We start from the raw sequence: 27,879 nt of genomic DNA, 5'->3' as shown, positions 1-27,879 counted from the left end.
CCCAGGTGCTTCTGTACCAGTGCTGGTGTAGGGAGTTCCCTCTTGTCCCTGCTTGCCTCCAGCTGTGGCTTCCCAGCCCTGTGCTGCATCCTGTGGTGGCCTCCTAATACAATTGGATGAGCTTGTCTTTCAGAGATGGGAACCTTTTGCATGGGATTTTTTTTGTTTTAAAATTATTTCATTGATCTAAAGGGTATCACTTTTGTCTGCAAAACTGAAGGAATAGAATACTTCAGTACAGAGGTAGCAATAAATGGCTGGACAGCAGCACCACTAGTTATTAGAGAAGAAAGGTCAGTATGACCAACCTCTCATTTCTCTTAAAGAAATGGATGCTGTGAGATTCCGTAGGAAGATCCATATCCCTTTATCTCAGACAATCTGAGAAGGTCTTGTTTTGTTTCTTAACAAGGATTGTGCCAAGTTCTTTATACTGTTGGTGGCTGTAACCCTCCGCACCTGGCCAGAGATGATTTTCTTCCTGATTATTCTTCACTTAGGGCTATAGAGTAGATGCTGTAGAGTTTGGAAGGGATCTCCAGAGACCTAGACCCTCTCTCAAACCAGGATCAACTGCAACAGGTTGCTTAGGGCCATGTCCAGCTGGGTTTGGAATATCTTCAAGGATGGAGACTCCACAGCCTCTCTGGGCTACCCATTCCTGTGTTTGACTGCCTTCTTCCGGTATCGCTTGTCATTATAGGTTGCAGCCACCTCCTATGTCAGTCATCTTATCACCGTTGCCATGGCAGTACCCCTGTAACCCCCAGTTCTTGCCTGTTAGTGACTCTGCCACAGGCATCTCTGGCCACAAATGTAACTTTCATTCATACTGCCTTGTTCAGTCCTGTCTATGCCTTTTCTGCACGCTTCCCCTATGTACCCCACTGTATGTCTGGTGATAGTGTACTTGGTGACAGTTGTTACTACTGCCACTGTCCCTTCTAGGGCCTGCCCCTCAAAATCCTCTAAGCATCCCTTGCCTCTTTAGCTGATACGGTTCCCAAACTGATGGCTGCACAGCTGCATGGATGCTGCTTGCGGTACAAAAGGCAGGAGGAATGGAGATGTGGGGTGGGGGTGCCGTCTTTTTGGGCCGCTACTCTGACAGTTTGCTAGACCTATGGGACAGCATCCTGTCCTTGGGGTTTTATAATGGCTTTAATCTTGAGCAACTGTTGCCCCAGTCCTATCCCTCCTTTAAGTGTGTGGACTTTTTTTAGTAACTGCAGGGTCAATATATGCTGGCTTCGGCAGCAGTGAAGGTTGGTTCAGTGAATTAAACCTGGTTTGGCGGGGGGGGAACAAACTAAACCATAAACTAATCCAAATAAATGTCTGCATGTGTGCACATGCACTCTTTTGTTGCTGATATGAGTGATTTACTGCTTGTTTAGCTCTTAGCTAATGTTTATTAATGTGATTGACAGATTGATATTTATTTTTGAATAAATATGCCTATTTACCATATAATGTTGTTTTTTGAATGTCAGAAACTAAATCTAGTGCTGTGTAATGGCTCTCTTCTTGTGGGAAAAGAACCCCAGTTTACTAACAAGATGCAAATGCTTCTAGGTTTCTGAAGTGAACTCACGGGTCTGCTCGGCATCTTGTCGTATAGTTTCTGGCATCTTCATAAACTCTCTCTGAAGGTCTTCAAATGTTTGATAAAGACTGTTTTGAGAATGGCTACATTTACCAAAGAAATACCACCTTGTCTTGATACATCAGTGATGGCAGCTATTTGGCAGGAAGTAAATTAGTAGCTTTCATGTGAGGACAGGGAGGATCCTAAACTACATCAGCCAGCTGAGAAAAGGGAGCTGTAGGTGGGTAGAATGGAGTTATCCATGTTAGAATTTGGTCAGGGCAGTGGGCTTAACAGCCTTTTTTTATGAAGAGTGTTGCTTATTCAGTCTGTCATTTACAGTGTTTGAGAAATGACACTTCAATGTAGTTGTCTGCTTTGCTCAACTCTGTTTCTCAGTATGCAGAGTAGTTATTAGGAAAATGACTCTAGGGTCACTTATCTTCCTGGCTATCAATACCAGGGTTCCTGATGCTTAACTCATATGTAGTGTAAATATAATGATGGTCACCTAACTTTGAAAGCATTGTAGAATGTCTGAGAAAATACCAGCCAGATTTTTTTTTCAACACGATTTTTTTCTTTCCAGGTTCTGATTTGTTATTAAGGGCTTTGTTTGCAGACATACAATTAATATCCTTTTGACTGCAAGCTCAATGTAACATCTCAATAAGAGTGCTTAATTTTTCATTACTTGTTGACTTGTAAATGGATTATCACCCCCACCCCCCAAAAAAAACCCCAACAACCTACAAGCTAAGGCATTGTAAAGTGCACTTACTAATCAGGCTATATGCTTGTGTTCCATATTCATTTAGAAAGCTTCATATGGATCTATAGGACAGGAGAAATAGTATGGCTGTATAAATAGGTCTTGTGCCTATGCATTTTCTTTATCTGCTCTAACATTCAGGTTTTTGAAACTGTTTGTTATTCCATTTGTCTTCCCTACTTGCCAAACTTTCAGTTTGATAGCTTGATATAGAAAATTTTGTATATGTTATAAACTTGGGTCCTTGGTAATGTGAAGTATTGGTTTGGCTAGAAGGATGCTCCCCTGTTTTTCCCTCTCATCATTCTGTCCTGCTTGTTCTCTATGAGTGCTTGGTTTTCATTTAGAGTAATGTATATTTTGTGTTAAACATCTCATTGAGCGTTCTCTGCCAAGCTGAAGAGACTTCTTCCAGACTGAAAGCCAAACGACCTAGAAAATAAAGTGCTGCTGACTTTCTCTACTGAATTCAGTACAGTAATTACAAGTGCTTTTTTTCACTCTAAACGAATTAAAAATACTATGTAGGTCGAATCCTAATTTTAAATGTTGTCAGTTCGGAGATCTAGTACTCTTGAAGAATAAATTGTACTTAATGGTATTCTGAAACAAAGTAGTTTAATCATGTTTGGCTATTTGACTGCGGCTCAAATTTATTCTTTAATTGGTAAGATGAAGTACTATGTAGCACATCAAGCAAGGAATCTTTCTTACCTTGCTAACATGTTCAGGATGGCTTTGCGCAACACTAGCATATTACATTTTAAACTAAGAGTCTGTATTAATGATTCAACAAATGCTGCTTTTGTGTCAGGCAAAGTCTTGTGTGGTCATGCAACTGATAGAACTTTTTTGTTGCATGAAAAATGAAATGGTCTTCATGAGGCTAGATGATTGGGAAGACTACGATTACACTTGTTAGTGTTTGCCATTTCCTTTGTGCATACCTGATTTCTTCTCTTTATCTTCGTGTAATCAGCAGCTATATCCATTTCCAGGATCTAATTGAACGTAATGAAGAAAGAGGTTGGGCTGTTAAGCTTCCACATTCTCTGCTCTTTGTGCTGCTCAGGGTGCTAAAAAGAGATGAGTTAACATAAACCTGAGTAGGCTGTTTAACCTTCTTTCTCTTCTGGAAATGTAGATGCAATAACATTTGCAGCTGAAAAGGCTCATTCGCAGTTTCTAATGTTTAAGGATGCAAATGAAGCATTTTGTCTTTTCTGTCGCCTGGAGGTGTTAAGCAAGGAAACAGAAAGAGGTTTCTAGGATTAGTTCCACAGATTTCTTTTATCATGTAAAAATCAAGGGTGGTTTCAATGCCATGAAGTGAAGAAAAGCAATATGGAAACTATCCAGGGAAAATTCTTAAGTTTCATTTGTTTCTCCCTAAATTTTCTGGGTATTCATTACAACTGATAGTCGAATACTCAAACTTCTTGCAACGTAGCAGGCTAAGTTCCTGTGCATTGGGTGGTGTGTGTGGGGAATGTTTTAGGGGTGATGAAGCAATTCATTGTTGACAGTGGTATGTCATAGAAACTACCGTATGTTCCAGTTTTATAGTTTGTGTTTGAGAAATGCTTCCAAAAACTTGGATAACTCAATATTGCATTTGGGTTCTGGACAAAGACATAAAATATGTAGATGATTTAAAGCTTTAAACTGTTTTAAAAGTGAAATTATCAAGTAAAACTTCAGCTTGATGATCAGATCCGAAGTGAGAACTTATGAGTAGAGTCCCACAGATACTTTTTGTTCTTCTCACAGTGTCTTGTAGTTTTGAGTCCTTGGAAAAAGCTTCTGTGCTTCTTTTCACTTGTAAGCATACGACCTGAAAGCTGAATACCATTTTTTTCCACTTAGAAGTGTAATATACACTATGAAATGTTTGGTTAATCAATTTTTTAAATTTTAAAATGCAGAATTAAGTCAGTGCAAGCACATTTACCCTTTGTACATCTAGTCTATGACAGTATGAGTTTACAACTTGTGTCTTGTTAAGGAAGACATCTACAGATTAATCTGATTCTTACAGTGTTGACTTTGTAAACGTACCACTTCTGTGGAATTAAAGAGGAGATGACTTTAAAGTTTATTTAAAAGCTGTTTTCTGTGCAGCGTTTGTGCTTAAGGTGATGCTGACAGACTAGACTTATTCTGGCTGCTCCCTGGTGTTCTGTCCCTGGTCTCTTTTCTGAGAGGTTCACACTTTTTTGGGACAGTGGAGTTAAATAGCCTTAGATTGTGTTTACACTGGTTCAGCAACTGTGCCTTTTGTTTAAGCTGAGCTTTTGAGTAGTCTAACAGATTGATCTCTTTCTTCCCACCCCCAAATATTTGAATATACATATACTACATTTTGAAAAACACAAATATGCCTATCTCTTTATATAGGATATATAGATACATGCTGTTGCTGCATTGTATTCCTAGCCTGCTGTAGAGAAGGCATATTTGGGGCTTGGATAAAGCATGTTTTCCTTTGGTCCTTCAGAAGTTTGTTTAGTCATACTGGTGGAACTTAAATATAGTACAAGATTTTTCTGGTAACTGATTAATGTATTTTCATAGCTCTGCATAGTTTAAACTGTATTTTGGAGACCAGTGTGAACAGATTCACACCAGGATTAAATAAATCAGATATATTTCTTAGAATAATGGCTTAAAGGGAATTTGTTAACACATCTCCCTCCCCATGCCAGAGGTTAAACATAGAAACTGGCATCTGTGTTGGTTCATTTCCAAGTAAATTAGTGCATTCTGGTTTTCAGGTTTTTTTTGTATTGCTGACCAGCAGTCATCTCTTTTTCTTACTTAAGGTAGTGGTTGTGGAAATGCGTTAGAGTTCTTTAATTTCAGTTTTAAGAAGTGAGACACACTTCTTGCAGCTGTGTTCAATTTCAGGTAAGATTTTTTTCATTTGCTAGCTTTTCCCTTTCTAAAGAAACACTTCCAATGTATCATTCTCTTAAAGTATGTACTCCTATTTGAGACAATGAGTGCAGATATTTAAAATGGCACAGTATAGTGTCACAGGTGGTGACATAGCTTTCGTGGTGGGTCTGGCTTTTAAAATGCAGTGTGTTTTGAAGCCAAGTAACAGTAAGTTTTTTATTTCAAAGTAGAACTTGCAACAAGTAATGGGCTCTGGCAGGCTGGGCAGCACAGTTCTTCATCACCACCTCCTTCCTCTAGCATGTTGCATCAGGCCTGTCACTTTCCCAGTCACCAATTCACCTTTTACTTCCCAGGCTAGTTGCTATCACTGTCTGCCTGCCTGCTGCTTATGCAACTCAAGGTGATTGTAATACTCCATCTCCTTCCCAAACCCTCAAACAAAACAAAAGTCGGACCTCCATAAAGAACTACAGTAGCCAAAGGCAGATGTAGTCAGGGAAAAGTAGGATGCTACAGCCCTTCCCCCTCTAGCATATTTATCCATCTGCTTATATCACATACTGTATTCATTTAAGAGGTGCTATGCTGTTCTGTCATAAGCCTGTACAGAAGGCTGTAGTTTGCTTTTCTTCAGCATGACTCATATTTTTTTAAAAAACTTCTAATGAAGGATGCTACTGTACCTGTAAGTGTTGTCTTTCTCTCTTACGTATGTACATAAATGTGTGCGTATTCTGAAGATCTTTTGGCTACAAAAGTTCTGCTTGTTTCATTCTAAACAAGATTGGAGAAACTCGTTTGCTGAACTGCTGGAGAGTTACTACTTTTGGTGATTCATGACAATACCCAGGCATGTTGCTGTTTCAAGCCTTTTCCAGCTAAAAATAAGTCTGCATAGAATGAAATTCTGTATTTGTTAATACTAAATTTACAGGTTGATGCCTGGGCAGAGCATTGGCTGCTCCTGTATATGTTCTTTATTCTGAGCCTTCAGGATACAGGGTACCGTTGTTTGAGCTGAGGTTGTTTCTGTGCATCTAGCAGAAAGCTTTGGGGCATTTTTTCACCTCCACCACATTCTGTTGTAGAACATCTTACCAGTTCAGTATATCCTAGGTTATCGAGTAGATGCCTCTTATAATATATTCTTATAGTATATTTCCTCAAGCTGTGCTGCTTATCTGCTCTGCTTTGTACATGGCTGCAGGCAGCTGCACGTACAGGTCTGTTTCCTTCTGGTGATCTATGAGTCCCTGCTGTAGATGGGAGACCGTATTTGTGGAAGATTCCAGTTTTTCTGGAACTCTGATACTGTTTGTGATTACCATACTACTTCTGTGCCTTCCATTCCCCACTGGATCTGCCTCCTTGACAGTCTGTGTGTCAAGAGGGCAGAAAAATTAAGGCAGTCATTCCCCACTACAATAGTGAAAGAATTCATCAGCTGCATGCAAGTATTTGCTTTGAGGCTTTGGATGTGGAAAGCCAGTCCATGGATGATGTGGATGACAGTACATCTGCACCAGAGGTGTCACCAAGGTCAGAAAGGCCTACCCCCTGTATCACAACCGCCTCCATGAAGAAGGAAAGAAGGGTTATAGTTGTAGGTGACTCCCTTCTGAAGGGAGGGCCCGATATGCCAGGCAAACCCTCCTCAAAGGGAAGTCTGCTGCTTCCCTGGGGCCTGGATTAAGGACATCACCAGGAAACTTCCCAGACTGGTATGGCCCTCTGACTACTACCCATTCTTGATCTTCCATGTAGGTGGAGAGGAAGCTGCAACCCGTAGTCCAAAAGCTATCAAGAGAGACTTCAGGGCCTCGGGACAGTTAGTAAGGGAATCAGGAGCACAGGTTTTTTTTGTCCGTCCTTCCAGTTGCAGGCAGGAACATTGAGAGGAACTGACAGATCCAGTCCATTAATACATGGCTCCGTGGCTGGTGTCAACATCATAATTTTGGGTTTTTCAATAATGGGATGGCCTACACGGCACCAGGCTTGCTGGCATCTGATGGGGTTCACCTTTCCCAAAGGGGGAAGAGGGTCTTTGCTCTGGAGCTTGCGGGGCTCATTGACAGGGCTTTAAACTAGATTTGAAGGGGGAGGGGGTCGACACCAGGTTTGCCTGTGATGAGGGGTGGGATGGCATGCTGTGGCTAGAGGGACAGGGTACTAGCGGGGGATGGGATGCTAGCAGGGCCCCTCAGCCTGTTGATCTGAGGCATGCTGGAGACACTGCAGCACAGCTGAAGTCTTATGGGGATGAGTGGGGTGCTCTTGAGGTAATAGGAGCCAACAGGGCAATATCAGAGAAATTCCTCAAAGGAACCAAGGGGTGTTCCTCCAAGAAGGTGACATGACCGATAGCCCAGCTGAAGTGTGTCTATACCAATGCATGCAGCATGGGCAACAAACAGGAGGAGCTGGAAGCTACTGTGCTGCTAGAAAGCTATGACCTAGTTGCCATCACTGAAACTTGGTGGGACAAATCCCATTACTGGAGTTCAGCTATCGAAGGCTACAGGCTGTTCAGAAGGGACAGGTGAGGTAGGAGGGGCAGAGGCGTTGCCCTCTACATCAAGAAATGGATAGAGTGTGAAGAAGTGTCCCTGAAGAATAGCCATGAGCAGGGTGAAAGTTTATGGGTAAGAATTCGAGACTGAGGCAACAAAGGGAACCTTGTGGTTGGTGTCTACTACAGGCCACCTGATCAAGGGGAGCCTATTGACAAAGCCTTTTTTTCTTCAGCTATGTCATGGTTTAACCCCAGCCAGCAGCTAAGCACCACACAGCCGCTTGCTCACTCCCCCCCGGTGGGATGGGGGAGAGAATCGGAAGAGTAAAAGTGAGAAAACTCATGGGTTGACATAGACAGTTTAATGGGTAAAGCAAAAGCCGTGCGCGCAAGCAAAGCAAGGAATTCATTCACTACTTCCCATGGGCAGGCAGGCGTTCAGCCATCTTCAGGAAAGCAGGGCTCCATCATGGGTAACAGTTACTTGGGAAGACAAACGCCATCACTCCAAATGTCCCCCCCCTTCCTCCTTCTTCCCCCAGCTTATATACTGAGCATGATATCATATGGTATGGAATAGCCCGTTGGCCAGTCTGGGTCAGCTGTCCTAGCTATTGTCCCTCCCAGCTTCTTATGCACCTGGCAGAGCACAAGAAGGTAAAAAATCCTTGACTAGTGTAAACTCTGCTCAGCAAGAACCAAAACATCAGTGTGCTATCAACATTATTCTCATCCTAAATCCAAAACACAGTGCTCTACCAGCTACTAAGAAGAAAATTAACTCTATCCCAGCTGAAACCAGGATAAGCTACAGGAAGCTTCATGCTCACAGGCTCTTGTCCTGATGGGGCATTTCAACCACCCTGACATCTGCTGGGAAAGTAGCATGGCAGGTGGTAGGCAATTCAGGAGACTCCTGGAGTGCATGGAGGACAATTTCCTAAGCCAGGTAATAGCCCTACCAGAGGGGACGCAGTACTGCACCTGGTGGTCACCAATGTAAGTGAGCTCATTGTTGATGTCAGGATTGGAGGCAGCCTCGGCTGTAGTGATCACACACTGGTAGAGTTCACAGTCCAGAGAGGTAAGGGTTGGGTGAAGAGTATAGTCAGGACCCTGAATTTTAGGAAAGTAAACTTCCAATTCTTCAAGGAGTTAATCAACAGGACTCCCTGGGAAAAGGCCCTCAGGGACAAGGGAGCAGAACAGAGCTGGCAGGTCTTCAAGGATGCTATCTATAGGACACAAGAGCTCTCGATCCCCAGGTGCAAGAAATCGGGCAAGGAAGGGAAGAGGCCGGCATGGCTGAGCCATGACCTGTGGGTCAAACTAAAGGCCAAGAAGAGATTGCATAGGCAGTGGAAGAAGGGACCAGTATCTTGAGAAGAGTACAGGGACGCTGCCCAGTTGTGTAAGGATGGGATGAGGAAGGCCAAGGCTTGGCTGGAGCTGAACCTGGCAAGGGATGCAAAGAATAATAAGAAGGGCTTCCACGGGTACATTAACCAGAAAAAGAAGGTTAAGGAAAGCATACCCCCTCTGATGAGCAGTAGTGGTGAGCTGATAACAACAGACAAGGAGAAGGCTGAGGTACTCAACTTCTTTGCCTTAGTCTTCACTGGCAAACTCTCTCCTCACACCTCCCAAGTCAATGGGCTATTTGATGGGGATTGGAAGGGCAGAGGTCCTTCCACTGTAAGGAAGATCAGGTTCGTGATGACCTGAGGAACCTGAACGTACATAAGCCTATGGGTCCCCATGAGATGCATCCCAGAGTCCTGAGGGAATTTGCTGATATAGTTGTTAAGCCACTCACCATGATGTTTGAAAAGTCATGGCAGTCAGGTGAAGTCCCTGGGGACTGGAAAAAGGGAAATATTGCAGCCGTTTTTAAAAAGGGTAAAAAGGAGGACCCTGGGAACTACCGACCTGTCAGCCTCACCTCTGTGCCTGGGAAGGTCATGGAACAGATCCTCCTGGAATCTATGCTAAGGCACATGGAGGACAGGGAGGTGATTCAAGACAGCCAGCATGGCTTCACCCAAGGGCAAGTCCTGCCTGACCAATGTAGTGGCCTTCTATGATGGAGTAACTACATCAGTGGATGAGGGAAGAGCTATGGATGTTATCTATCTGGACTTCTGTAAGGCCTTTGACACGGTCCCCCACAATATCCTTCTCTCTAAATTTGGAAGGATGTGGATTTGATGGGTGGACTGTTTGGTGGATAGGGAACTGGCTGGATGGTCGCATCCAGAGGGTGGTGGTCAATGACTCTGTCTGGATGGAGAACAGTGATGAGTGGTGTCCCTCAGGGGTCCGTTCTGGGGCAAGTGCTGTTCAATATCTTCATCAATGACACAGACAGTGGGATTGAGTGCACCCTCAGCAAGTTTGCGGATGACACCAAGCTGAGTGGTGTGGCTGACACACCTGAGGGATGGGATGCCATCCAGAGGGATCTGGACAGGCTGGAGAGGTGGGCCTGTGTGAACTGCATGAGGTTCAACAAGGCCAAGTGCAGGGTCCTGCACTTGGGTCGAGGCAATCCCTGGTATCAGTACAGGCTGGGGGATGAAGGGATTGAGTGCAGCCCTGCTGAGAAGGACTTGGGGGTACTGATAGATGAAAAGCTGGACATGAGCCAGTAACGTGCTCTCGCAGCCCAGAAAGCTAACCGTATCCTGGGCTGCATTAAAAGCAGTGTGGCCAGCAGGTCGAGGGAGGTGATTCTGCCCCTCTGCTCCACTCTGGTGAGACCCCACTTGGAGTCCTGAGTCCAGCTCTGGGGTCCTCATACAAGAAGGACATGGACCTGTTAGAGAGGGTCCAGAGGAGGGCCATAAAAATGATCAGAGGGATGGAGCACCTCGCCTATGAGAAAGGCTGAAAGAGCTGGGGTTGTTCAGCCTGGAGAAGAGAAGGCTGCAGGGAGACCTTAAATTTCTTATAATGAGGGTGGTGAAACACTGAAATGGGTTGCCCAGAGAGGTGGTAGATGCCCCATCCCTGGAAACATTCAAGGTCAGGATGGACAGGGGTCTGAGCAACCTAATGTAGTTGATGTCCCTGCCAATTGCAGGAGGGATGAACTAGATGACCTTTAAAGGTCCCTTCCATCCCAAAGCATTCTATGATTTCATGGAAATCTTTTCCAGATTTTCCTGTGAAGAAAACTTGAGGGTTGGGACAAAACCCATTTGAAAAGCAGACCTATAATAGTCTCTACTGGGGTTCTTATCTGTGGACCTTCCTTTGTAATCTCATTCACCAATAAGTTCTTGAGTAAGTGTGGTAAGTTGTTACCACACTTGCTGTTTTTGCTGTTATCTCACTGCAACAGAATCTTGCTTCTCCTTCTCTTCTGCCCCTAAGTTGTTCTGCTACTTGACAGCACGTGTCAAAGAGCTGGTTCAAGGAGTGGCTTTGATGCTTCAAACTTCAGCCATTCTGTGATTTAAAACAGTGCTCCTCAGAGAAGCAACAACATGCTTTATTTTAAAACAAACCTTAAAACAGAAATGCAGACTCCAACACAAAAGCAGGCTGATATGGCAGCATGCAGTCACCCCTGTACACCTGAGAGCTGAGGATGTGCCTTTCCCCAAAAGAGCGTTCTTGTTCCCAGTTGCATGCTCCAGCAGCTTATGCGGTCCTTCCTCCAATGCCCATTAAGCTTCTTTTGTTTAGCTAATTTTAACTCATGAAAGCAACAGAAAACACTTCTCACAAAAAAACCCTAGGCCATCATCTGCCATGTTGGTCAGCTAGGTCAACTGAGGAGTGCCAGAACCTGCCCTAGAGAAGGGGGATAGGTAGGACTGTGGGAAGGGATGTGCAGGAGAGCAAGAAGAGAGAATGGGGGGGGAAAAAACATCTGGGTTGGCTCAGTTGCTTCTCTGGTCACTCCTGACAGACTGCAGGCTCTAAGCCTACCCAGCCTGTGGTGCTGGGGTTAAGCCCTTTTCTCCTGGTGAATTACTGGCTTCCAATAAGTAGTACCTTGAGTTTGGGTAGTCTTGAAAACATCATATTTAAGTCTGAGTTTGAGAACACAGGATCTGATAGCTGTATGCAACCGATTGTTTGGCTTCTCCTGTAAATTTCATGAGCTTGTTTAAAACCAGCTTTGTGTTTAGATAGGAAAGTTTATTTTCAATAAGGTAGAACAGCTACAATTGCTCCTGAGATCTCAATCCTCTCAGCCATTTCTTCCTCAGAGATGGGAAACATTTTCCTACAACTAACCATTTCAGGTACCAGGGAACGAACAAGCACAAAGCCTGCATTATTGCATTGGTTCTGCTTCTGTGTGGTAAGGTAATTATAGAGGCCCTTGCACCTGGAAGCAGCTGGGCACTTGGAGTGTGTTTTGCCACATCAGCGTGGTGTGAGTGGAAGAACCCCCTCACCAAATGATCCTGAAAGAGAAAACACAAGATTCTTGATAGCTGTGTTTTTGTACGTGGCATGCCTCCTTGTTGGTTGGACCTGCTCGCGTTAAGCTGGTGTTATGTGCAGTTTCAAATATCTTGGCTCGAACGAGGATACCAAAAACTGTGTTTAATTGTCCATAACTAACATGGTGAAAGACCGAGGAAAAGTTCTAATATCACTTGTTTTGTCTAAAGCTGGGTTGCAACTGTTCAGTCATTTCCTGCAGTGCTGAGAGGCCTGGCAGTGAGTTGGCTGGTTTGCCACATATTCATAAACCCACAGAAGGGTAAATGTTGCCAAGGGAGCTAGTGTGTATGAAAGTTTATTATGCAGTTTTCTCTCCTTTGTGCTTTCTGTTCTTAGTTCTGCTTATGCTGTCACTGAGGCTGAATCCACTACTGACTGTATAATACAGTAATTGTGAATCTTGGCATTCATAATTTCCAGGAGGCAATGCAAAGGAATTTCTTCTTCTAGGATCAGTCTCTTCAGTTACTTCAGGTCCACAAGAGTTTGTCAGATGGACAGGCCCTTTCCACACATGGGGAGGATGGCAGTTTACGCTAGCATAGGTCTGTTTGGCCCACTCTGTACCAGAGCAGTCAGACATGGTTGATGGGCTGCGAAGGTCACATACAGCTCAACCAGACTTCCCAAATGGATTTTCCAAATCTTGCCTCTGCTTGTCCTACTTTGACATTGTTTCATTTTTGCTATATTTGGGGTCATGCGTTCCCTGAGAATAGAATAAGGCTTTTGTCTGGCTTAAGGAAAAGAGAAAAGGGAAGAGAATGAACTGTTTGCAATTGTTAAGGCACTAGAATTAAACCAGCTGTTGCTGCCCTCAAAAATAGAGGGGTGTTGGGGAAAACTCTTCAATGACTAAGCAGCAGATAAAGAAAGAACTAACTTTCTAGCACAGAATGTATTCTGAAATTGTTCTTTTATAAAATATCCTTTATTGTTTGTCTGTACTTTTGACTATGCAAAGTAGAGCAGTGAGACACAGGTATGTTTCTAAAGAAAATGCTGGTGCATGTTTATGGTGAAACTTGATATGTTTCCTGCAGCCAGATAATTAGTCTTCAAGGCTGGAGTATGCTGCTGAATGTGCGGAGGAGTAACAGAATTTTTACAAGAGCTTGTTTGATATGCAGAGTATAAGCTTGCATATGTACAGCAGAGGTTCTAGTGCTTGCTGCCACACTGGCAAATCTGTGTGTGGACAGACTGTCATCAGGCATTGGAAGTTTTTTTTTTTGCACAGTTTCACCACTTCCATGTGTTTCATAAACTAAGGATGCTAATGGATGAGTGCTGATAAAACTTAGTGAGAGCTGAAGATGTTACTGCCACATTCTTTCTTATGGTCTATTTTTGGTATTTTCAGTATCAGGCATTAGCGTTTTTTTTTAACAGGTCATGTAGCACATTGTGTGTGAGTATTGGCAGTGAAGAAGCTGGGGCACTTTCCTACTGATGAGCTCACAAGCTTTGGCAGAGGGCTTGAGCAAGCATCTTCGAGTGATGGGGTCTTAAATTATTGTAGCAAGACTTGCAACAGTTTGTCCAGTAGTGCCTTAAGCTGACAAAGTCCTTTTTTGTGAGCTTAGTTAAATTTAGTTGCAAGTCATGTCAGAGAATGCACACCTTTTCTATGTAAGAGATGGTTTGACGTATGGGCTGGAAACCAGTGGATTCCCCTTGATTTGTTAACTTATTTTTGATTTAAGGTTGTTGCAGCATGCAGAGTTATGTAGTTTCAGCTATCTTGTGATATCTCATTGAGTTAAACTATTTTGTTTCAGATTTTGTTGCTGGGAAATAACTGGATATGATGACTACCCCAGCTGACTAACCATATAGGGGACCAGCTGGCAGTACTAAGCTGCTGCTTGTTCTCAATTAAAGAGCAGTTCTGTGTAAGGTACAAAGGTTCAAAGCAGTTAAAGCCAAGAGGTGCATATGTAGACAAGTGCAGTTTGTAAATTCTGGATATTGAAAGTATGCATTTAAAAAAAAAAAAGAAAAAGATATAGGTTGCACCTGGTTATATTTGCATTAGAGTAATGTGAATCTGCTGCACATAATCTAGTACTTAATTTTTAATAAGTATTGGTTGTATCCATGTGGAATATTACAGCTCTACAAGATTCATGTAACATATACTGGATGCAGCAGATTAATTTCTTGAAATGGCCTGGAGTGCTCCTTCTCAAGTGATTCATGAATATCTCCTGAATCATGCTGTCCTCTTATCCAACTACCTGTTTGGACAAGATCAGGGAATGAACTGGGCACTTTGAAAGTCCGTGCCACAAGGCAGAGAGAAGAGACAGTAAGTGAAGCAAGATGTCCCCTATGTACCTTTCACTGGAAAGCAAAAGTTTTGAACCCACTATCTTGATGACCACTGGAGATCCCATGTTTTCGATGGTTGACTTTGAGAAGAGAGTGGGCAGAGGAAGCAATATATGGTGAAGCTGGAGGTTGCATTGACCAGGATGCAAATGCCAATGTAATGCCAGAAACTGTAGAAACAAAGTATTTCCAGGTTAGGAGTCATACAAGTGGGACAGCATAATTGCCAGTTGCCAAGTGTGTAAGTGAACCTTTTCCACAAAGCTTTTTGAGACTGGAATACAGTCTGATGACAGAAGGGAACTCTGCCCTGCCTTCAGGTATGTGCAGGCACCTATTTAAAACTCTTGTTAAGAGGGAATGAAGTATCAGTTTTCAGGTTGTAATCTGTTGTTGTTTCTGAAATGGTCAGCTCCGAACTTTGTGTCGCTATGATTTCATGATTTCAAACGTTAACTCCTTGCTTCTTGTTTCCCTTCTTTAAAAAGTAAATTCCTTTAGTGTTCAGATCCTTTGGCACTATAATAGACCTGCACCCTTGTGTCGGTCTTCCTATCGCTTCCCCCTTTCTATTGCAGTCTTCCCAACTTTGTGTCTGTAAGACAGCTATTCATCAAATCAATATTACTGAGTTGCTGTGCTAATAAGCCTACTGTAGTAGAGAAGAGGTGGGCTGAGATAAAAACCCAGATGGTTCATTGTGAGTTGAAGCTAACAAGCCTTTGATGTAGCTAAACTGATGCTCTGCATTTGGTTTGGGTGCCTTTGCGCTGAGCTTCCTAGTGTGTCTGTAATAGTTATATGGTCTTTTCTCTGTTATCTGTAGCACCCTGTTAGCTAGGATGATGGGGAGTTGTCTACGCAGAGCTGCTGCTATTACACTCTTCCTGCTAGGAAGCTGCTGAAAGCAAAAACAGTGACTCCCAAGCACGTTGGGAGCTCTCAGCTCTTAGAAGATCGTGAATAGGGGGACATTGTTCCCCAGCTGAAAAAAACATTTTTCCTATGTGTTCTGTGGTCATGTGCTACATCACATAAATACACAAAGCTTCAGCAAATTACTTTTTATTGTTAGTGATTATAACTACCTGGCAACCCTAACATATGCAGCACAAGTGTATGTCAGAAAGACAAAATATTAAGACACAAATTCTGATATAAGAAATTGAATGTTTGCCATTGTGTTAGTATTGGTATTAAGTAAACTGCCCATTGGCTGGAAACAAGTTGTTTTTAAGCATTTTACAGATGTCTTAGAATTGGAGAAAAAAAAAATCAATGAAACAGTTGGAAAAAATTGTGCAAGGCTAGTATGCTTATTCTTTTGATGTTTTTTTCCCGATGGTACAAAAGATGTTAAGTTGCCTGAAACATGCATGTACTCACTGATGCATCAGTAACTTTCAGTGAAACAGTTCTGATAGAATTGCCTTTGGCTCAGTACAGTACTGACCCTGGAGAGGTTTGAAAAAAAAACTCTGTGTACTTGATCACTGAAGTCTATTGCTGGCATAGAGAAACAGGAGGGGGGGAAATGCAATTCAGTGTTCTACCTACATATTAAAGTATTAAAGTTGAAGTATTAAAGTATTTTATGTTAACGTATTTCCACATTAGTATTGGAAAAGAGTTGTCTGAAAGAACTGGGGAAACGTTATTTCGGTTATTACCTTATTTTCAGGATCTTTAAATATGTTGAGTAAGAGGCTGCACTCTCATTTTGATGTTTCATCAAGGTTTGGTTTTAAGAATGCATAATGGAATTTTCAACTGCATTACAGTTCAGCAAGCATATCTTTGTAAATCACTTGCGGCTATTTCAATGGTGAGTTAACTAGCCTCTGTTTTCTCAAGGGATATTTCTAACTTTCAAGCTGAAGTACTTCCACTTTCAGCTATTTTTCTTTGGCCTGGCTTTAATTTATACAAATGCTAATTATAGGGACTTCGAATCTGTGTGTATACATAGTTTCACAAGGTCATACACATTTTTAATGAACTGGCTGAAATGCTGCTTATATATTGCTAGGCTGTTAAATAAACAGATCAGTGTCTTCTAAATGTTGTTTCATTAATCAGTTCAAAAAGAGAAAAAAAATAATAACAAAACCTGTGTAAAGCTGATTTTTAGTTTCATCTCCTCAAGTTATATCTTCATTGTCTCTGCAGGCATCAGAAGGTGTCACCTTCATTGGACCTGACACACATGCTATTCAAGCTATGGGAGACAAGATTGAAAGCAAATTGTTAGCCAAGAATGCAAAGGTCAACACGATTCCTGGCTTTGATGGAGTAGTCAAGGTGAGAAATCATTTAATTACTGTCTGCCCACTGTAGGAACAGTGTCTAAATCGAAGTACACCTATTGAAGGTCTGATGCAGAATGTAATTACAATTTCAACTTCTTTTTCAATAAGATGTAATTAAAAATGGGGTACAGATTTTTACTAGCAAGAGAGCTTTGGAGAAGAAGAGAAAGTCCTTCATAATAAATGATCTATTAGGGACTGCGTCTATGGAGTCTCTAAAAATGTTTTGCTTTAAAATTAATGCGAAGGCAGGTAAATGTGTTAAATATCAGGTGTGGATTTGAGTATCTGCATGTCTTTACGTTTCTCAGGTCTTTACTTCTTCTTGGCAGAGATCTTGACAGCCATAAGTGAACAGTGAAGTTTGTTATGCTGTATGAAGTTTCCATTTTATGGTCTGCGCTGATGGTGTAGACTTCCATGTGGTGCAGAACTCGGGGTGAGGGTGGGGGGGAGTTGGTGCCTCTTTGGAATCTACACCTAGTGTTCGTCCTGAGGTTTTAGAAGGAATGATTTCCAACAGTTTTCTAAAAAAATTTTGGTTGTTTCTTTATATTTTGTAAGGTGAAATAAAGTATGTCGTGGTTTTGGTTTATTTTCTGCTATAGTGATTAATATTGGGCTCTTGAAAGCTTTCCTGTGTGTCTTTATATATAGTCTGTGTTAATGTAGGTAAATAAGCTTTTTTCCTTTAAAACCTTCATTGTATATGCCTAAAACTTTGGTGTAATATATGGGTTGGAATTTTTTATGCTTGGCATGTTAAGTTAGATTCTACCTCCCCCCCCTGCCAATTTGAGTAAATCTTTGAGTTGCAGGAAAAAGTGAAAAGTTTGTTTCAACAACACTTCAATGTAGTTGAAGGGAAAGCTTTTCAGGTTTTATTTATGACAATTGATATTGACCTCTGATCATCATAAATCTTATTTACATGATGAAATAGGAAATGTCAAGATAATTGGGAACAACTGAATATGTTGATGGAATGCAGACTGTATTTTAAGGAGCAGCATACACCAGGGCAATGGTGTTCAGCATCGTGTCAGCTAAGTTGGATTTTAAACTCTGTTAGGAGGAAAAAAAACAAACCTAACTAAATGAGAAAGGTAAATAGAGTGCAAAGGGCTAAGCCTCCACAAAATTATCTTTATCTGTTCTGATGAGGATGCCTGGAGAACTTGGCTAGTGAGAGAAAGCAGTAAAATCATGAAATAGCTGAGGTCAAAATGCACAAGAGAATTCTTCAGTACTTGTGGTGAAAATGCCTGGTGTGTGTAATGTCCGGCAGTGGAATATGCTGCAACAGGTAAGTGCAGAAAGAATTGTTTTTCTTCTGGCAGTCTCCATATGAGTGTTAGGCTGGCATTTGTGGCAATGCTGCAGTCTGGCAGTGATAAGTTGAATGCAGCATTCCTTCAGGTTGTGTTTTAGCAGTACTTGTGTACGTGGTCCTCTTAGCACTCATTAGATTTAACAGCAGCCAAGCTGTTGTGCGTAAGATCCTCTGTTCTGTCTAATGTCCTGTATATTCTTCTAGAAATTCTGAAAATAACTTCTGGGAAAACATCTAATTAGGAGGTAACTTTGAGTTAATCATCTAAACCCCATGAAACTTTTTCTAATGCAGAATCAAATACTCAAAATGCTGGTTTTATCACTGTATCAAGTTAAAACTTATGTAAGGGTCTGTTATTCTGCTAATATAAAGAAACAAACCTGGCAAAGTTCGATAGTGGTTAATGGACAGATAACCATATAACCAGTGAAACTGGGCTACTTACTGTATGCACTTGTTTCTGAGACCATTAATTGTACTGTTTTTGACAATTATCTGAAGTTCCTGACACAAAATGAAACAATGTAAGCAATCTGGTTGGCAGTTGGCTATATGCAACACACCAAATTAACTGGAATGTAGGATTCAGTTGACAACTCCAATCCTCAGCTATTGAAAGGAACTATGCAGTAGTTACTTAATCCTGAAGTATCCATATCATATCGATTTTGCATACCTTGGCCTTGTACTAGTTCTGATTATCTGGAGAGTACTGATGAAAAAGAACACAAGGTTAAAAAAACAAACAAAAAAACCCACAACAACCTGCAGTGTACCCACCAAATAAGAAAAAGGAGAGTCCACAGACATTGCCAGAGTTGTAGTTTCCATCAGAAAGGGGAGATAAAAAATTTTAGGTTAATCAGTGCTTTGATTACCAGTTCTAGGAAATAAAACTTCTGATAATTGATATTCTCATCCTTGCTATGGATCTAAATATGTGCCTGTGTTTGTCCTCTGGTCTCCTTCCTGTGATAATGTGTCTTTTGCTCGGATGAATACCCGAGTAATTAGGTCATACAGGACGCCTGATCTTTGGTTAGAGCTTGATGTACTATTTTGCCAATTCAGACTAAGATAGGAAGGGCAAAGCTGTGTGATACCAGGTACAATCAGAAGAGCAACACACAAGGAATTGGAGACTTTATAAGATTTCTGCCATTCTGTGGGAGACCTGCTTTGATCAGAGTTACAAAGCTTGCAAAGTGTTTGAGGGCTCTTTTTCTTGAGAAATAAAATTAAAGGTCCTAGGAAGGAGTTAAGTGTCTGATACTTAAGTTGATTAGAGATGGCTTCATCTTTATAGTGGAATCTAATAATGCTGGAAGAAAACTGCATTCATGCCTCTGACAATGCCAGAAGTTAAGAAAGTTGCACATATTCTTTGTGGATGAATAGTTAAAATGAACATAGAGTAACAACTTCTAGTGCTTCGTTATTCAACTCGGGACTGCACTGAAAATCTGTTACAAAGACTTGTCGTTATCCAGCACTTGTTAAATAGTGCTGCAGATATCCTTTATTCACGAAGGACCTATGTGAGAGTTTTCCACCTCTTATTTATGTGGCTTAGCACTTAGACATAGTAGACATTGGAGTTGCTAAGCTTTTGTAATTACATCTTGTAGAAGCTGCATGCAGAAAAACTCCCAGTGAGTAGAAATTAAGAGAAATTCAAGAGAAGGAAGCCCTTCAACAGTATACTTAAGGACCTGGAAGGATTGAAGAGGATGCTTGGCATAACAGAGACAACTAGCTCTTCTCATATAGGCAAACACTGTATGAAACTGAAAATGGAAAGATGTGGAGTGAGTGGAGAGGGCAGTTTGACAAAGAGTAATTATCTCCTCATCTCTGCTTCAGTTTCTCAGTTGGGTGGGGCAAGAGTTACCCAGTCTACAAATATAAGGAACCTGAGTCTGGTGCTGTCAGCTAGAGAGCCAACAAAAGTGTTCAAAGGTAGTTAATTTAAAAATCTGTAACTACGATTGGTTTCCTAAAACCTGATTGGGAGAGAGCGTGGTAGGTAGTCTTAATCAAAAGAACTAATGTTAATCCATATAAGCAATGGCTATACTAAAGTTAGAGCTGAGAAGTTGTATTGTCTGTAAATGAGTAAAGAGGAATAAGTGACGAAAAGAAAGTGGAGGCTGAATAATGAGTATAAGGAGATGCTGTGTTGAAAAACCGGCAAAGGAATGGCAAGGCAAGAAAGACTTTTATATTGTTTCACCACATGCAGCCAGTTTGGTTTTGTGGCTGGTAGAACAGAGCTGGGTGTAGACCCAGAAGACTAATATCTCTGGGTGCCTAATTAGTTTCACTGATGTCAGTAGGTGCATGGAAGGTTTTCAGCAAGGCTATGAATTTACTGTATTTTAGTTTCAGGTATCTGTTTTGGCTGTATTCTTGCATTGGGGTATTGACATTGGTACTAAATGATCACTAATGCTGGAGGGGTTGTTGGAGACTAGGCATGAACTGGAGGTTCTCTGAGCCTAATAATGAAAACTATTACGTAGTTCTTCATAATTAATACAATGTTTTATAGCTCTAGGAGTCTCTTAAACAACTTTAAACTGGCATTCCTCTGCATCAGAATAGGTTTGCTTTTTTGTCTCCACCTGCTGGTACCTGGCAGAGAGGCATGTACATGAAATTAGGAGGTTAGAAATTCTTATGCTAAATGAGTATTTTATGTCTTTCTAACTTGATGAAATCAGCCATTTGTAAAAACACTATGACATCATTTTACAACTCTTACGATTTTTATAAACTTGTACCATTACTTGAACATTTTTATTTGTACAATAAAAGGTGGTGCTAAAATTATATATTTCTTTACAATCTGCAGTTTATTTTGGGAAAATGGTAGTGTAGCTAATGTGTTTTTGGAGGAAATGGCAGTAAATCGTTGAGGACTTTTGCTTTTTAAAAATAATTCAAAATGCTTTCAGTACCAGTATGGTTTTGTATATTTTGCACATATGGACTTGTGTGTTAGGCAGTGTCATAGCATTCAGTTTTTGCCTCCCTATGGCAAATGTTATGTATCTGTCATAAGTTCTTTGCACCAAAAACTTAAAAACTGTCCTGACTTTTTAGGAGTGCTCAAGCTGCTGCTGTATTTATGTAGTTTGCAAGTGAAATGCATGATACTAAAATGTACTTTCTTAGGGAAAAAGATTGAAATCTCTGGTAAGTCTTTTGATAAGTCACTTGTTTATTAATTTTTTTGTTAGTTTTTCTCTTCAAAGTGCAGCATATTTTTGTTTTCTATTTCAGAAACACTTTGAAGGCTACAGAGTTTGAATAAGCATTGACTATTTTTTTAATCTTTGTCTTCTAATATATTAAAACTGTAAAAGAAGCAGATGCTGAAATAGCGTAAATTAATAACTGTGCTGGGCAGATGACTTCAGTCTGTTCAAGCCAGAATTGAGACAATTAGTGCTGCTGATACGATGCCGCTTATTACTTAAAGTTGTTGTATGCATGTATAAAAATACAGTGGCAGTGAAAAGTTCCCCTATAATGATTTGCAGCTTGTCTTCCTGTGGACTGCAATGTGTCAGTTAGCCACTTGTTTGCAGGTAACTAAGTGAAAAAAAATTACCCTGTTTGCTTCCCCCCTCTTAATTCTATTTTGCAAATATATGAGTGAATTTGCAAGAGAAAAGAAATGTAAAAGTTTCCTTCTCGACTATAATCGTGGCTCTTCATCAGTCATCACTCTTCCTGCATTTTGTTCAAGAGGCTCTAATTGTCTGCATTTGGCAGGTTTAACACTTCCTGACAGAGAGGCTATTAAGGGGAAGTATTCTCGCATAACTGTCACAGGCAGGAACAAAGAACCTTCAAACTCAATGTGTGGAAACCACTAACATTCTTAAATGACCCTTTTCATGCATTTTATCCCTTTAAGCTAAAATTTGGAGGGTGCAGGGTCATGGAAAGCAGCAAGGTATAATAAAACAGTAAACCCTGATTTTTTTTTTTTGGGGGGGGGGAGGAGGAGGAGAAGTTTTTTTGCTAGATTTATCTCTTGCCTTAAAAACAATTGTTATTTGGAAAAATCTCATTAACAGATGTGACTGGAGTAAAAAGACTTAAAACTGATGTTGCTTTCAGGACTGCTTTGAACTTAACAAGCACCGATTTGTGGAGCAGACTAGCTAATGAAAGGAAATTAAATTTTCTGACAACTTCCCCTGCCAGCCCCCTTATTCTTCATGGGGCTGTTACTAGGTACTGAAGACTTTTAAAGAGGATTTTGTTTTATTATCGGACATAAATGAACCAGGTATGAACATTTCTCTGTCTTTTTTTTTTTTAAGTTCTGACCTGGGTGCTTTTAAAACGGATTGCCTTGAAAGCTTTAAAAATATCAGGTTTCATTTTAATGTTCATAAGTCAGCCCCCATAGTTGCAGACACGCTTAGCAGCTGGTGGTTTCCAGACATTATTGCCTTCCATACAAATTTTTTAATGCATGTCATGGAATAGTATAAATATTAGCAAATTTGGATGGAATTTTCAAACTTAAGCTGTGCCACTGTAATTTAACCCTTTTTCTTTCTAGTATTGTATAATGGAAATATAGTTATCAGTAGAAGAAACCAGAATTAACTATTGCAGGAGAAGAGATTTGGTTATTAAAAAGTAAGAATGTCAAGTATTTTTCTTTTTATTCTCTGGGTTTCCTAGTACTTTTTTGTGTACCAGGCTATAGTGGTATAAGTCAGCTGAAGCAATAGGTGGCATCAACAGAAAGATTTTTCTAATTGTCATATGCTAGTAATGTGTGGACTCTTTAATGGAAACAATTATGTGAATCTTCTCATTTCAGATACGGTTTAAAATGATGGATTTAAGGTTTATTCTGTCTTTAGAATGAAAAACTTGCAGAAGTGAAATGCTTGTGTTCTTTCTTCAGTGGATGAAAAAAAAATTGTCTTTGAAGAAGTTCTGCAAGATTTTTTTCTGAATCTGAATCGCTCCCAAACAATAGAGAATCGACTCCCCCTACTGACAACAACCAGGAAAACACAAGAAATACCTGTGAGGACAGAAAAAAAGCTGGCAGTGGACAAACTTTAACGATCTGATTTATGGTCCATTATTGATTGTAAACTTCTAAATTCTAGCATTAAATTCCTACAACTGCAGAAAATCATTTTGCGATCCTGGTTGTGTTTCCTGTCAGCTGATTCCTCGTTGCTTTGAGTTTCTCAGTATACTAATGATGAGGTAGAATTTACATTCCACTTATGGTATTAATTTTACATTCCTCTGGCTGGAAAGGGTCAGAAGGTTGTAAAATCAAACATTAAATGAATCAGAGGAGACAGTAGTGCAATATATGACTGCCCTCAGGACATAGTGCAATGGCTGATGGGATTAACGTTGGGTCTCATTTCCTGCTTTTACAGGATGCAGATGAAGCTGTCAGAATTGCAAGGGAAATTGGTAAGTTCTTAAATTAGCTATGGTGGGATTTGTGTGCCTCTCAGCAGACATGGTTGACTAAATTGAATGTGTAATAAGTAATCCCTATAGAACAAATAATGTTTTAATAGTTTTTAAGTTCCCTGTTGCCTATAGGGCTGGAAGAATCTGGACATTAACGCCCTGTCTCTGAAATCATCACATTTTAGCTTTACAAACTGGACTTTACAGAACAAGTGCAGCCATGAATTGTGGAATGCATGTAATATGCAGTAATGAGTAGCTCATAAAGGAGCTATTTCAAAGCATGTCTGCAATTGGACATGATAGTCAGAAGTTAGGCATGGTACATTCCTCCTTATATGGAGGCTGACACCAGTGTTGTTATGATCCTCCTTCATTGCTGTGTGGACTGCAATTAGCTTGAATATCATCCAGACCACCAGCCTTTCTTCTGTGCTTTCTGGAATAAAGTCACTATTCAGCTTCTGAATGTCTTACAGAATGGTGAAAAGAGCAACCAGCAAACTGTCTAGGACTCGTTTTGATGAAGGTTAAGTGTAATGTGTTTAATGAGTTTTGGCTTTTATTTACTAAAGCTTAATATTAGGGAAAATATTTAACCATATGCTTGAAATTACACATGTTCTTAAATGCTTTCTAGAAGAAGAATCTAATGCAGTAAGAGATTTTTCTTAGTTTTTTTTTTTTTGCGTTTTCATTTTAAGAGACAGTAGCCATGAGAAACTATTTAGGTTCATCGCAGGTACATAATTCAAAGTATGTATCTACATTTGAAGCTTCTCTTACTGATCCAGCTAAAAGACTTCTCACCTGTGTCAAAAGCTGTGGCTGTGCTTTATGTGCCAAATAGAAATTGGGACTCACAGTGTTGCAGATAACTTTTTATCAGTGTAACACCTATCCACTTTGAGTTTAAGTTGGGGTTCTTACCCTGCACTAGTTAACTGCCCTGAAACCCCTCGGTGTAGGCTTGGCTGGCTTTTAGGCTGACACAACTGAAGACAGTGTTTCTGTGGGTCAGCCTTTATGTCCCTGTTGGGAAATCAAGTGGTTACTGATCGCTCTCATGGGAGCAGAAACAAAAGGAAGAGGCTATTGACCAAATTGGAATATTTGGAGGAGACCTGTAAATAAAATTGGGTTTAGTCCTTAAAAAAGACATACATACTACTATGAATTTATTTCAGTTTGGTTTCATTTCAATAGTCTTTCTTGCTCTTGTTTTTTAAAGATTTCCCGCAAATGTTTTTAAAGCAGTTTTGATTAATGTAACTTGGAAGGCATTCAGTGGCTTCCTGGACACCCTTGAAAATGTATTCTTGCTTAATTTTCTTCTGAGTTCTTCTGGTGTTCTGTTGACTGGTTACTGTCTTTGATATCAGTAGCACTTTGAAATATCAAGGTAGTCTTAAATATGTAGATACTAAAGTCAATTACATACAGCTGGGTGGTGCTTTACCCAGATGGCAAATTTGTAAAACCATTTTGATACAAAAGAGGTTTGTACTATGATGCCATGTAGTGAAAGAAAAATGTCCTTTCTAGCTTTTTCCCCACCCATGTTTTGACCACTTGATCGGTTTGGTTAAGCTTCTGTCTAATCATGACCACTGATCAGAATAAAACCCGAAGATTTGTAATTTCAAAGGATCTAAAATAGGATGAAATTAAAGTCTCTTATGTATATAATGTGTTTGTCCTCATATATAAAGCACTTGATATGCAATTGAATACTTTCAGATTATTTTTAATTTCACTTATCCAGAGCCTCAATCTTCCAAGAATGCTGAAGTAATTATTAAAAAAAAAAATTCATTGTGGGTCAGCGCTTAAAACTCTCAAACATTGTGTGATGTTCTCTTGCTGCCTGTGTTTTTTCCTGCTTCTCCCTGCTGTATTCTGGCCAAAGATCCAGCAGCGGTGGAGCATGGCACTTCAGGGTTGAGACACTGCCTTTACCTGTTTCAGTGACTATTATTTATGGATCCAAATTTTGTAAGTACAGGAGTAAAACCTACCTTTTGCCCTTCATTTGAGATGTCCTCTCCCAAGTTGTCAAGAGAGAATGTGACAGACTAAGGCAGCAACTGGAAGAAGTTCCAGCACAAATTGTTGTATATGCTCCTTTCTGTAGTCTCTCTTCTCTATTTGTCTGTGTGGGCTGTTCTTCTACTCTTGTGATCCTTTCTGTAGTGCTTAATCACATTGACTCTTTTCCCATGCTACCTTTAAGTCTGTAAGTTGTACATTAAGAACTGCTGGCCTCTTGATTTCTGAAGCATTGATGAAAGTCCAGAAAGTTTTACTCTTCAGTTTGTGTGAAAGAACTGAACAACTATGAAGTGCAGGCAGTTAAACTAATGAAAGTCTAAACAAAACTGAAGTGGTGGAAAACATGTTTTTGTCATGTTTCATTTGACATGGGTTTAGTTAGTACTAGCTTTTCAATAATTGATATTGAAAAGGATCTGGTATTGCCACATGCAATATTGTTCAAACTGATGCTGCACAGTGCATTCTGTGGTCTACTGCCTGCAACTTCATTAAAATGGATAAACAACATCTAAAACCATGGTGGCAAAGGGCGGGAACTAACAGCTGTGGGACACCAGAAGTCTGTTTACTCCTTTTACTGTTCAGATTCTCAGAACAGTAACCACCCTGGACACAAAGCAGTCCTAACTTAATAGTACCTATTTAACAGCAGAAGTTTGCCTGATGATCTTCAAATTTGACAGCTTTTTACCTTCCTGCCTTCTAAGATCTCTTTAGATTCATCCTTCAGATGCGTCATGAGAATGTAAAACTATAGAACAAGAGTAGTTTTTATTCTTACATGCGATTTTAATTTCATGTAAATTGGCATCTAATTTGAGGGAAGGGTTGAAAACCTAACACCTACTAAAAAATGTGCCTGCTTTGTGAGACTCTTCATTGCTGTTGTCGTGGGTCCTTCTAAATGCTGTTAGAAATTGTTTGCATGCCTCTCCCATCCCACAACTAATCCAACCAATCCATGTGAGTACGCTTCAGGAATTTTGATTGCTGCTGGATAGTGCAAAAGTGGTTAGGAGAATGATGATCAACACGTCCTCATCGCAGCATCCTGTACCCAATATGTACGCAAAACTTAGATTCTGCAAAGCCTTTGTTGTCTTAGCACACATTGGTCTTGGTACTGGCCAAAGAAATTAGTTCAGTGCCCCAGAAAGCAAGTAGTGTGTAAAGGCATATTTGAGCAAAAGTTCAAGTCCCCTTATTTTCAGGGGAAAATCATCATCCTAACTTGCAGAGGTCTGTTACAAAGAATTTTTCCTTTTCAACCTAAAAAGCTGTATGTACCTTTTCAAAACAGGCTATGCTTTGATTTTTTAAATTTTTTTTTTACATTTTTAATTATATTATGGCTCTCTGGAATCTTTAACTGCCTTGCTTACAAGTGTGGTCGATATGTAATCAGTATACATAAAAGGTGGATGGAGGGGGAAGCAAAATGTTCCTACACTTGGTGAGTGATACCAGTAACCAATGTATCCTGTCCGATAATTTAACCATGTGAGTTGTGATATATGAACTTTTATATTCTGTAGCATATAAAGACTTGCCAAGGCTCACTGCCAGCATGCCTGTTTTGCTGTCAAAATGAAAGAACAGTAAATTAAGATTAGACTCTGCTTATAGAATAAAAATCAGCAAGCCATTCAAGACACTGATACTGTTTGACTGAAATTGTTAGCATAATTGATGATGATTTTTTCAAGTACATGTAACACTGAATAAGATAGATTAGGTTATGGAAATTGCTATAGTGAGTTTGCCATAATAAGGCTTAAAACAATGCTTATTTCAGACTTGCAGCCTCTTTAGTTGGAGAGAGTCTCCAGCTGGTGATAGTGTTGCCAGAGGTGTAAGTTTGCTAGTGTTACCTGGTTAAACCTTGTTTCTTGCATGAAAAATTATACAAGATGCACTTTTTGCATTATTGCAAGATAGCTAGTGACTCATCTAGGAGCCTGGCAGTTGCCAGGGATCTGGAAAAGTAGCTACAGCGTAGATAAATTGTCCACATGTAGATAATGCATATACTGCATTTCATGAAAATGAGTTGAACTTCACTGTTTGCCACATGCAATCTAGAGTTATTTTGCACATGCCCCTTTATCTTTGGGATTGTAGAAGCCTCGAAAA

The 27,879-nt window shown here is 40.4% G+C and overlaps 1 protein-coding gene across 2 annotated transcripts in view; it reads left to right on the top strand.

Annotated features, from left to right (window-relative positions):
- The window catches only part of PCCA (propionyl-CoA carboxylase subunit alpha), a 299,843-nt gene that overhangs the window by 72,214 nt on the left and 199,750 nt on the right, over window positions 1-27,879 (top strand). For both annotated transcript variants that reach the window (XM_087757694.1, XM_087757695.1), the window contains exons 7-8: window positions 16,744-16,875; window positions 23,652-23,688. In XM_087757694.1, the coding sequence (XP_087613820.1) occupies window positions 16,744-16,875; window positions 23,652-23,688 (169 nt within the window). The remainder of the gene's footprint in view (window positions 1-16,743; window positions 16,876-23,651; window positions 23,689-27,879) is intronic.

This window comes from Nipponia nippon, unplaced genomic scaffold (assembly GCF_047370975.1).
Source record: "Nipponia nippon isolate SJK-2023a ecotype South Korea unplaced genomic scaffold, ASM4737097v1 scaffold_2, whole genome shotgun sequence".
NCBI classification, from domain to species: domain Eukaryota; kingdom Metazoa; phylum Chordata; class Aves; order Pelecaniformes; family Threskiornithidae; genus Nipponia; species Nipponia nippon.
Note: the sequence above shows the minus strand (reverse complement) of the source record. Positions and strands in the feature narration are given on the sequence as shown.